Genomic DNA, 12,696 nt, shown 5'->3' on the forward strand with positions numbered 1-12,696 from the left:
TTTGTCAACTAGGGCAGTCTGAAGTACGAAGGTACAATCTCATTACCAGATAATGAGATTGTACCAAAATAATTCCTGCAGCTAGACTTGCTTTGTTCCCTTTATCTATTTGTTAAAACAGAAACATACAAATTATCAGTAAATCTTTTAATTTTCATTTTTGTTAACTCAACATGTGAGAAATTGTGACCAAAAAGCAGCACATCTAGACTCTGTGTCAACTCAATGAAAACATTTCCAAACCCACTTTGCTCTAATAAAACCAAGATTTTCTGACTGTATAATTTGGCGATTATAGGCTACTTACATGAACTGTAACTCCAAAATAGTAAGAAAGGGCAGGATGTTTTTCATACAGTCAACAGTGTGACAAACGGGACATTTCAGTAAGAAACCTGATTATCTGCTTTTCAAAACCATATAGATTAACAATCAGTCCATCAGATTTCAAGTTCTTATGCGGTAACTACCTAATGTCAGCTGGTTCTCTGTGAAAATCAACTTTTAGAGGCGAAATGCACACACCGGCACAGCTTTATAGGGGAAACAGGTATTTATTCCTCATGGAGTTATCTCCCGCAAGGTGGGGAGCACAGAAACTGGACTAAATTTAGCACTGATGCGAGCGATCTGTTCCTGAAGCTAACTTAGACATAGGACCTGTTTTCCACTGTGGAAAAAGTGAAACATAGCTTAATATTTTGGTTAATTAACAAGATTTTGGAGTGTGCAATGAAAAATAACTGTCTGAAAATGAAATATGGTTCAAATTGTTGCTTGAGGTGAATTATTTCCTCAACTAAATTTTCTGCACGGAAAAAAAAAAAAAAAAGAGTGTTTTCATGTGCTTATTCCTTTATCTTTACTCGCCAAGTGAAAATGTCCTTGAAATAGTCAGGAGTTGAAGAACTTTGTACAACAGACGCATGCAGAGTAGAAATTGAAATAATATGAACACATCTGCAGTAAAGCACATCTTTATAAAACTAGGCTGAATGGTACATTCAGTATTATTTATGTGCTATTAAAGCTGTGGTAGGTAATCTTGTTCAGAGACATTTATTTTTACTCTGGGTCAAGTGGTTCCTCATCCTGATAGTAGTCTGTACATTTTGTAATCATAACAATAATATAGTTAGACCCCTCAGTTTACTGTTATTCTGTAAGAGCTCTGACCAATCAAAATGCTCGGGCCAAGTTGAAGTGGTTCATTTCTTACATTGTGTAAGCTTCTTCATGGCTAAGAATATGCAGGAAAGATTTCCCCGACCCAGCTCGGTTTATTTGGCTCCTCCCACTAAACAGCCGAGAAAGTTGGTGGAAAAAGCTGCAAACTAGATAACCACTCAGAGAGCGCAAACCTCCGCCAAAGCATTTGAAAAATCGCTGGATCCAAACGGTGATCCGGATCACCACCAAAATTAAATCAGTCTTCCTTTTCACATTTCCAACAACTCCTGAAAATTTGATTAAAATCTGTTCATAACTTTTTAAGTTATCTTGAACACAAACAGATAAAAGCTGCTAAAAAAAAACATAATCTCCTTATCGGAGGTAAGAAAACTCCATGGATCACGTAAGGAGCAAAACCAGAGGGAGAGGAGCCAAGACAGGGTGCCACTTTCAAATTTCGCTTGCTCCCCAACATTTTACCTACCCCAGCTTTAACTAAACGTTAAGTATTATTTTTCCACCCTAATCTATAATGATATGTGACTGACTGGTGACCTATCCAGTGTACCCTGCCTCTCGCTCAAAGAATGCTGGGATAGGCTCCAGCTCCCCCACAACCTTTAATCAAACTGAGCAGTTTGGAAAATGAATGAATGAGATAAAAGAGATGCTATGTATGTTTAACCTTTTTTGAGCATTTACACATAAAACACACAATTTACATTCTTACCTTGTTCATCTAAGAGGATATTGTCTGGTTTGACATCTCTAAAAGAGACAAAAAGACAGAAAAATAAGATGTCATATAGATAACCTAAATATACTGTATGCAGATTGTCAAATGTTGATGTAAAACTTCTTCCTGTAGCAAATTACAAAACAACAAGGTTGACCAAAGTGTTTTTCCAGTGCATCTGAGAAACTTTAAACAACCAAACAGTTAAATAAACACAATAAAATAAAGTACAAAAACAGTAAAACCGACTAAAAACAGTTGTAAAGAAAGACACCATAACATTTAGAACTGATGCTGATCAAACTTAACCTAAATAAGAAACCAGAGTAAAATGGGGAGTTTTCTGGCGGTATATCAGGGCTCTTACAGAGTCGGAAGTCAGGATCTGGAAATCTTGATGTAAATTGTCAAAACCAAATTCCTCCAAAACTGATAAAAGCTTGATTATGGAGTCAGTTTCTGCTCTGGGTTATAAAATCTGTCAGAAAGGTTGACAAGAGGGATAGAGGTAGAGCAAAATGTATCAGGGGAGTGATCCAAAGGGGAATAATTTCCAAATACAATCACTTCAGTCTTTTTTCAATTAATAGTTATAAGACTTTGTGTTAACCAGTGTTTGACATGTTGAAGACAGGTATAAGCTGCAGTGGGAGGGAGACATCCCATCTGAAACGTAAATAAATTAGGATGTCATCAGCGTAACAATGAAAAGAGATATTGTACTTCCGGAAAATTTATCTCAAAGGCAGTGTATTAATTGAAGACAGTCAGACTCAATACGGACCCTTGAGGTACCCCACAACAAACGGGCTGAAGAACAGGAGGTCTCAAATAAGAACTGAGGGGATTGACTGTCAAAGGCTGCAGATGATCCAAAAGAACTAAAACAGCCATCATTACAGATCATTAAACGTCTAGAAGTGTTGCTTCAGAGAAATGTGTCCCACAGTCTCTTCAGGTAGCTCCACCCACTAAGGTGACTAGAATAGTAGCATTTCAACAGTGCTTGTTTACATCTCATGGTGGTAACGTTGAGGGTCTTTAAGAATTTTTATTTGTCTTCCACCTCAATATTTCAAGCGTTGCAAAATAGTTTAGTTCCAGTTTCATGCAGAGCTGTAGGAAGATAGTTTTAGACTCTCAGGTCTTTATTAGACAATTGTTGGACAATAAAATGGGAGAAAGAGAAATTGGGTGTCATGCAGTTATACGCCGTTGTTGAGTACTCAAACCTGGGCTGCTTTGAAGGTTTGTAGCTTTTGTAACTGAAGCAATGTCACAACAAGCAGAGTATTTTCCAATGTTTTAGACAGCTAAAATACCATATTGGTCCCACACACATCTGCAGGTTAGAAATCTAAAATGGAAACTGATGGCGTGTGTATATCAGGTAACGTGCGATCGCGCTGAGAAAAGAACCAAAGTTGTGGTGATTGGATAGAATTGCACAGATGTGCCCAATTCATGAGGAATGGCTTAATTTGGACTAAAATCAGTTTGATGAAATATTAAAAAAAAAAAAAAACACTGAATAAATAAAACTTAAAGTAAAGATGGTTACCGTCGCAGTAGCTGCGTTTCCATGACATTTTTTTGCAAAATAAAAGTGATATTTGTCTGTTTCGACAACTAACAATTGCAGTTTGCAGGTGTTTCCATTGAACAGTGTTTAGCGCATTAGTCTCGTAAAATCGCAATATTGCAAGATTTGACAAAAATTGCTGTTTATGCAAAGTAGTCACGTTTTCTACTTGCTACGGAGAATTTGCTACGGATTTTCAAAGCTTTTCTCCTTCATTTTCTTTTCTAAAGCTTGTTCCATACCACACAATCTTTACCAGAAATAAACTGCTCATGACCCCCCACGTCATGTCCTGAGACACGTAAATGAGAAAAAAGTGTTTGCATTACACTTTTGCGATATGTTTCTGTTTCGAAATGTCTGAAAAACCACCTCATGAGAATGTAAAAACTTTTAGTGATATTTAGGGCTTTCTTTTCGAAATGTAGGTGTTTCCATTAGCCATTTCTTATTGCAATATTTAGCTTTTGCGCAGTTCTAGGTGTACTGGAAATGCACCTACTTTCGCCTCTTCAGCTGAGGTTTTGAGCGGCGCTAACACCATGTGGTTTGTCTAAATACAAATAATATTTTACACATTTGATGTATTTTCAGCATTTCCACAGTTCAGCCTCATATTCAGATATTTTCCTTTTTATTTTATTTTCCAGAGTATTTCACAAACCTAAAAAATAGACTACATGTTAAAACAAACGTAAGTCATCTTCATGTAGTCCTAGTTAGTGGTCAGCTAGGGAAAGACTGGACTCAGACATGCAGCATGTGTAGATACTTAAGTCTGTAGGAGGTGTTTGTAGGCTGATGATGTGTGAATTACATGTTGGTGCAACATGTTGTGTGTGTGTGTGTGTCACTAACAGCACAGTGGGGACGAGATCCTCACTCCCTGCATTTCAAAAGTTAGCAAAGGGAACGAGAGCGCAACCATCACTGATACCCTGAAGGCTCATGCAGGTTTAACTGCACATGCTTTTTACACTAGGAACCCATGCAATAGACATGCACACACACACACACACACACACATGCACGCACATCTTGACTTTTTCTAGCCCTTCCAGCACTCCACGGGCAATTACCAGAGCACACACGGCTTATTTAATTATGCTACACAGCACACTGGTATGGAGAGCACAGGAGGCCTGCAGAGACCATATACACATCCTGTAAGCCTGCGTGTGCGTGCTGCATCTATGGAAACCTACGTAGATGCTAATACCAGCTGCCAAAACTGTTGAAGATGAGAGAAAGAGGAGGTGACAAATAGCAGATCCCACAGTACAAAGCTGGAGATACGTTCACAGGTGGAATCCTGACATGACGCGCTAAATTTACGCAGCATTTAATTCATTTTCAGCACGTGCAGGAATGTCTTTTAAACATGAAACTCCACATAAACTGAAGTTTTTCTTAGTTCAGGATCACATCTAAACAGTGAGCTGATCTATGCAGAAAGTAAAGCTTTAGTGTGGAGTGTGTGAAACAACCAGGAGCGCTAACAGAGAGAAAAGGGACTCTCCGATTCTACTTCCCTTTCTCTCCTAGGACTAATTTTACCTCCCTGGGCATGGTGACAGCTGACGGTTGCTAGGAGACCAGATACCCTTCTTCAGTTGGTGCAACAAAATAATTGCACAGTATTCTGCTGTCGAAAAACTTACAAGCGTGGGACTAAACAGCCTGTTTACCACGTTATCCACTACAATGTCAGATCAACACCACCAAGTCTCAGTGAGTCTGAAGATGATCTCATTCACTCAGTCTCACTCTGAGGCTGCTGGCAGATGTAGTGGTGCGTATATTGCATACAGCATACTATACCCCCGCCTGAGCAGCTAAAAATAACCACAGATTCACATCAGTAAAGGCTGTATTCAATCATGTGTTAAGAGCCAGTTCCTGAGCCACAACATGGAACAAAGACCAATCCCAGAGTTTATGAGACGAGGAGGCAAAGTCTAGTAAAATGAGATATTACAGAGTGGTGATGAGGGTTCATTTTGACAGTAAACTTTGGTTTTGATTTAAAGTCTTATGACTAATATGTTTGATTTTAGGTACTGGAGTTTTTGACTGTTCCACTCCAATAAAACAAACATAATATAAAGTTTAATAGTAAAGGATACGCTAACATTGAATTTCTGAAGTCATTTATCCGTAGGTGACTCAGGAGCCAACAGTTATCTGATGCCTTTAGTAACTGTGATGAGAATGAGAGAGAGAGAGAGAAAAAAAAAAAAGAGTATTGTCTTTGAACACTTATTATGTTTCTTAAATTTGTGTCAGTCAGTTCTTACTGGCCGTCTCACAAGAGCACGTTTATCTTGGAATAAATTCGAGGGTAGGTACAGATATTGCTTCAAATGTGCTGTTTCCACTAGAGTTCCTGGCTCCAAACAGTTTAATATTTTCTTTTGCTTTATATCAAACATGAAACGTCTTTATATGTCTGCTCTTTTCTTTCTTCCCAGTGCTGACATTTTGTCACATTAGTTTCATAAGATCCAAGCTGGGAAAAAGGGCAACTGCCCACATGGGGACGAAAGCCTGGAGTTTTTACACCATCTATTGATCTATCTCGCTATCAACACTCTCTCACTCCCTCTGTGTGTGTGTGTGTGTGTGTGTGTGTGTGTGTGTGTGTATATATATATATATATATATATATATATATATATATATATATATATATATATATATATATATATGTATATATATATATATATATATATATATATATATATATATATATATATGTATATATATATATATATATATATATATATATATATATATATATATATATATATATATATATATATGTATTGTATGTGTCTGTGTCTCTTGCCCTGCCTTTTGTCCCTTGTCTTTGGGCAAAAGGCAGGGTACACCCTGGACAGCTTGCCGGTCCAACGTAGTACATTTTATATATATATATATATATATATATATATATACGTTCTATGTTCTTCTGACTTGAAGCGGGGAGATTCGGCACCTGTCAATCAAAAGGACACGCCCCTAAATATGCAGAACTTCGAGAATAAATTACTTTTAAACGGGTGAGTTAGAAAAAAATTCACTCCCCCAATGATCCTGACCTATTAAACAGAAGATAACATGTAAACATGTTTATTTCTGCTGTGAAGTTGGTCTTTTTAACATGGGAGTCTAGGGGGATTCACTCTGTTTTGCAGCCCCGAGTGGAGGAAGGGGGGACTGCAGTTTTATGCACCGTCACTGTTAACTGCCGGAGGCTCCGTCCATCTTTCAAATTAAGTCTACAGCCGTAACGCGACGATGTTATGCGACGATGTTACGCGGGGCTTAAACATGAGGCTGTAACACAACGCCGTAACGCGACGTCGTAACGCGACGCCGTAACACAACCCCTTAATCCCTTAATAAGAAAGAACACAAACTGCTGGTCAGTGTCTCACCCAGTGTTATTTAGGCATGTAGTCAGGCGAAACCTGGAATCAATCCTCCAACTTTCTGGTTGAAAGACAAGTGTTCTTCCTCCTGAGCTACAGTCTAAAGCCCACCTAAATTTTTTATCTGCTTCTATTTCTGTTTTCATTCAATTCCACTGCAGGAAACAGCCTTTGTCGTGGGCACATAGCTATTCTTTAAAACCAAAGATACATAACCCACAATGGAGGAGGTGCGGTGGTTTCAATCATGAACAGTAAAATACATTCTCTGCATTTATACATCCCTAATCTTTCAGATTAAGTGAGAAAACTCACCTACACTAGGTTAGATCAGTTTGATTGACTGTGCATAAAGACTAGCATGAATAGGAGTGGATCAGGAGAGTAAATGATTACCAGAGGATGACAGTCTATAAAAACATAAGGCAAGCTGAAATGACAGCACGTTATCTACGGTTTGCAGGACTTTCCACCATCATGCATAGCTGAGTTTGCAGAAACACTCTTCAGAGATGAAACTAACACACAGCTGTTGTACAAAATCAAGTTTGCACTAAAAGTATATTAATTTGCTTTATTCTGCTCCCAAAGTGTACGCATATAAACACAATGTACACACAGGTTTGTGACACGCACACACGTGTTTGTTTGAAGGAGGAAATGTAGCCTGGATAAGATTTTGAATGTTGTTCAAACAGTTTTTCAGCCATCTGCGGCAGTAAATCTGCAGTCTGTGGGGATCGAGCTTTTTCGTTTACTGGAGCGAACACACACACGTGCTTACTGTACTTCACTGCTGCACTCAGCATATCTGAGTGGAAGCTTTGGATAGTGAGGCTACACTGATTAAAGGTGGTGTGTGGCAACAACTACAAAGACGTGTGTAATATCTTTAGATATGTTAAGTCTGATTCACGTGTTTATTCACACTGAGGCTAATAAATACACTTTCTGAAATTCAATAACATTCCCAGTTTATATTTTATTAAACTGGCTTCTACTGTATGAAATAAAACACTATTTGACATAGTTTTGGCAGCATGACTAGTGCAAAATATATCAAATTTAACAGTCAAAATAAAAACCTGACTAAAGCCCTCTAAGGGGCTGCAGGGCAGCACGCCATCTGACAGGATAAGGTGGTGTAAGCTGACATGGCGTGATACTAACCTTTAAGGTCAATGTGGATGCAGGTTAAATGAGTCAAAGGGACAGGATGAAGGTGTGCATGAAAAAATATCTTTACTAAGACACCTGAGTCATGTCCATAGCCTGCAGAAGTGTTTGCACTGGTAATTAGAAAGGCATTGTGACTTCAGACCAACTAACAGCGCTTCCACCAAGAAAAAAAGATTAAACTCATCCTGGTGTTTTGAGTTGTAGCCTGAGGATTAAATCAGGACATTCATAAATTATCATGAACGTCAAGTGCATGTTGGAGAAACAAAAATAAATTAAATAAAACTTGCAGTTCTAGATGCAACCTTGAGCTGATTTTCTGGTTTTTTGTTTTTTTTTTCATATTTAAAAATACGAATATGAAAAAGTGAACTTTGGCCTGAGGCTTATCATACGTGCTGACACAAAATGATGCAACTGGCTGGCAATGCTGAGGCTGATTATTTTGACAGCGCTGTCTAGTAATGTTCTGCATTCATTAGTGCATTCGGGGGTTAACTGAAGTTGAATTTATTATTAAAAGTCACTATAATCAAGTGTAAAATCCAAAAACCAAGAACCAGTGATTTTCACCATTAAAACTCATCTATAAGTAATAAATTACATGGATTCTTTAAATGATAGGATATTCAAAATCAATCAGTCTAAACTGCAGAGTACCAAAATGTTACATGACAACCAATATATTTGTACCTATGGATGATGTGTTGGCTCTGCAGGTAGTCCAGCGCCAGTGTCATCTCACAGAGGTAGAGTTTGACTGCGTCCTCGCTGAACTGGACGTTCTGCTGCAGGTGGTAGCGCAGATCTCCTCCCAGCAGGAGGTCAACCACCATGAACATGTCCTCCTCATCCTGGAACGAGTACCTGGATGTAGTGAGACCACACGGTATTCAGTCACCCTGTCCAGGTGAGTGGAGGGGACATTCAACACATGCTGACAAACAGAAGCGAACAGTGAGAGCACTGGAGCAAACGCTATCAAGTATGTGGACGGAGATGCTTTTCATGCATTACATACAATGTACTTAATATGCAACGTTTATGACATGCATGTTTATGGGGATCCACAGGAGGACAGACACTGCTGTCAAACACAACATGAAAACATGCTCTATGCATGAATCAAACTACAACAAGCACTGGGTCTGCAAACTTTGTTTCATTAATATTTATAATATTTATACATGCAGATGTGTGGTATTCAGCAGAGTTGTTTCATCATTCTTTCTAAGGGTGAGTAAAGTCAACACTTCCGAGTCAATTACCATGAAGAACGTGGATTCATGTTTGTTTTTCAAAACTAGATTTTGTTGGGTTTTTTTTTATCTGTTTGTGGAGTTATTTAAGAAGGACGCAACCGCTGCTCTGATTAGTGGAGCAATGGCCCGCTCTACACCTGCTGATTACAGCTGCATGTGTGTTTTCACAGTTTTAGTTAGCTGTCAATCTTCCTGTGTTGTTTTCCATCTTTGTCATAGCTCGCAATCATTTCAAGAGCACTGGTAATTCTTTTTCACCTGGAGCCACAGTGCAAACATTCATTCAGCCACAAAAAAGGTAAAAAAAAAAAATCCAAAAAAAGTTGAAATATGTTCAGTTAGGTCAGGGGTCACCAACTCCGGTCCTGAAGGGCTAACATCCTGCAGGTTTTATTGTTTTCCAGGTACAACACACCTGGCCCAAACCAATGGCTCATTAACAGGCAGGTGCAGAAGATGACAACAAGTTCTTGGAGAACCTTTTCACTTGGATCAAATGTGTTGTACAAGGGAAACACTAAAACCTGCAGGATGGTAGCCCTCCAGGACTGGAGTTGGTGATCCCTGAGTTAGGTCATTCTGAGTGTATCAACTATTGGTGATCGGGGGAAGGGTTTGGTTTTTACTGTTCATAGCAGCATAAATACATCATGATGCAATGATGAGATGTGACACAATTATGCAACATCTGAAACTGCCCAGCGTAGTGTTGCATACTGCATGTTTGGGCCGGATAATGTACAAACAAGCGTCCTCTTCCTGCCATCCTTTTAAGCATGACTAACGTCCACAGTTGTCACAATAACATACCAGTTATTAAGAGAGGCAGTGGTTGTCAAGTTTGAGCTCGACAAAAGTTCATCTCTTTTTTGCGATGTGCTTTAATTGGAGGTCGTTTGTGGTCCACTAAACACTTTTGTCAATCAGACTTACTAATCATGAACAGCTAATTAAAACAGCCCCACAGTGATCTGTGAGGGGATTCATAACGCTCCGCAATTTATGCCCCATACACTGGAAAGGAAACATTAAATTACACGAGCGAACACACTCTTTCAGGACACAAGATCCTAATTAGTCATCTAAGCAAAATAAAGGCAGACAAATGATTTAAAAGCCCCCCTCCCCTCCCACCACCCCAGGAGGGAAAACAGTCTGAGCCTTGGTGATTTCTTTTCTATCAAACCTGGCTTTATGTAACTGCTACTGAGCCACTATTTTATTTCTCATTGAAGCTCCTATACTGTGGTGGTAAGAATTCTATTTATAGCTGCAGGTTTCCTCTGCATCTTTAAGTCGGAGGACCTGAACTCTCACTGGGACATTCTGCTTGCTCATATTCAGGAGCAATTTCCTGAATCTCTTTGAGAGAAACGGGGAGGGCTGAGTTTGTTGCCGAGGAAAATAACTCCATCTTCAGCTCTGAGATAAAAGGAATAAACAACTGGAGTCCAGTCCTTTCTTTTCTAATATGACAAAGCATGATATGGTAAAGGAAAAAAAAGAACATTAAATTCCACCTGATGCAAAAGTAGGATGGGACTTTCAACCTCACTGGAAATGAAGTTAAATTTATCAGTATTTTCATCCAGTGGTCCTACGTTTGCGTTCCCTGCTGGTGCCGCTGTCACAGGCACTCACCTACAACAACCTGAGTACACCAGCCTGGTCTGACCCTTCAAGGCTCGGCTTCACGGTTAAAACACGGAGCAGACCCCACCAGATGGCCAACCACAGCATGTTGTTTGCCTTTGGCAGGGATTCCTCACCGTCACCTTTTTATCACCTCGTTGACACAATCTGATTCCCGGCTTCCAGTTGACAGATGAGCTTCCTCGGAGGCGGCCCCTTGATATCTCTGAGCCCAGCAAAACGATCCTCTGAGTCCACTGCTGAAATGTCTGGGCTCCTGAGAAAGACCGTGACGGGCTCTCTTTGGTTGTCACTTCCTTCCTCACCGTCGCCGAGGTGACAAGATGTCAGATAAGGGCAAGCAAGCGGAGCATATGAAAGCCCCGACGCTGATCAGCCATGACACCTTTAAGGCTTCCACAAAGGATAGAAGAGGAAACACAAACAATGTTTTCCTCGTTTTTTTGGGCAATTCTTTGCTTCAAATAAGCCCAATGTGAATTCCACAAATTTGACAGAATGTAAGTAAAAGGACTCCCCTGCTATCTTGGAGATGAGAGGAATACAAATGGAAGAGCTGTCACTGGGAAAGGGAGACGTTTTAGTTGAAGGGCACTTGTTTGAAAAGAGTGTTTGAAGAGATTTTCTGACACTTACTCTGCTCTTGGTATCAGTGGAAGCAGGTTAAAGAGCAGCATGTGTGCAGAAATGAGAAAATACAAAGGGTTTAAGTATCTCCTTTGACTATTTTTGCCTCATAATGCAACCAATTTTCTTACTTCTATCAAGCGTGTAAAAACCAACAGTGTATTAGAGGGCGGATTTATTACTGTTTGTAGGCTTCATTCAACCATTCAGACATTGTATTAAGGCATTATGATCCCCACACAGTGGATATAAAAGTCTAGACACATAATGAATCAGTTTTGGGGAAAGATAAAACAAAATGAAAAACATAAAGGTGGAAAGCTCTGAACTAATACTTTATAGGAAAACTACAGAAGAGCGACTGAACTGTCCCTTTCTCTGTTTCTTTTCTTCTCGAGCTTCATTGACATTTCAGCCATGGTGCACATTGAAAATGGCGAGTGTTGATATCCAGTTGCTGGCACAACTAAAGGCCCATTTATGCCAAATGCTGATCAGAGATGTGGATAATTGTCTTTCCTCTGCCTTTTTTACATGCATAATGTTGTCCACTTTTGGACTTCCCTTGTAGGTGGTTATTCTGATGGAGCAAACAGAGTAGTACTTCTGGAGACCAAAGGGGTAAGGATGAGCCGTATAGCTGTTGTACCGCTGTCAACCATGCTGCCGCCTTTTATGTCTTTTTCTAAGAATGTACATTATTATGACCTCCAATGTTTAATGCCTCAAACTAAAGTCGGAATTCGGAGCTGAACTCTGAACTCTTCCTGCCTTCTGGTGGATGTATTGACTCAAAACCATTCCAGCTTATGGGGTTCAAGAGAGTATGAAAGCAATGATGTTTCAAATGAACGTACAGTACCTATCTACGTATGCAAATGTTGCATAAACTGGCTTTAAAGCAAAAGTTATGGCTCTTGTTGTGAGCCTGTCTGGTTATGCCATGTTACCTATAAATTATGAGGTGATTAAGTTTTGGTTATCTTCCTGTAAATAGATACATTTGACAAAAAAAAACAAAAAACTTCAAACAAAAAGAAAAAGCAGTGA

The 12,696-nt window shown here is 39.3% G+C and overlaps 1 protein-coding gene across 1 annotated transcript in view; it reads right to left on the reverse strand.

Annotated features, from left to right (window-relative positions):
• The window catches only part of stk32c (serine/threonine kinase 32C), a 123,814-nt gene that overhangs the window by 13,359 nt on the left and 97,759 nt on the right, over positions 1–12,696 (reverse strand). Inside the window, exons 4-5 of the mRNA XM_079248937.1 lie at positions 8,798–8,971; positions 1,904–1,941 (exon numbers count right to left, since the gene is read on the reverse strand). Coding sequence (XP_079105063.1) covers positions 1,904–1,941; positions 8,798–8,971 — 212 coding nt within the window. The remainder of the gene's footprint in view (positions 1–1,903; positions 1,942–8,797; positions 8,972–12,696) is intronic.

Source organism: Telmatherina bonti, assembly GCF_933228915.1.
Source record: "Telmatherina bonti genome assembly, chromosome: 11".
In the NCBI taxonomy this organism is placed as follows: Eukaryota; Metazoa; Chordata; class Actinopteri; order Atheriniformes; family Telmatherinidae; genus Telmatherina; species Telmatherina bonti.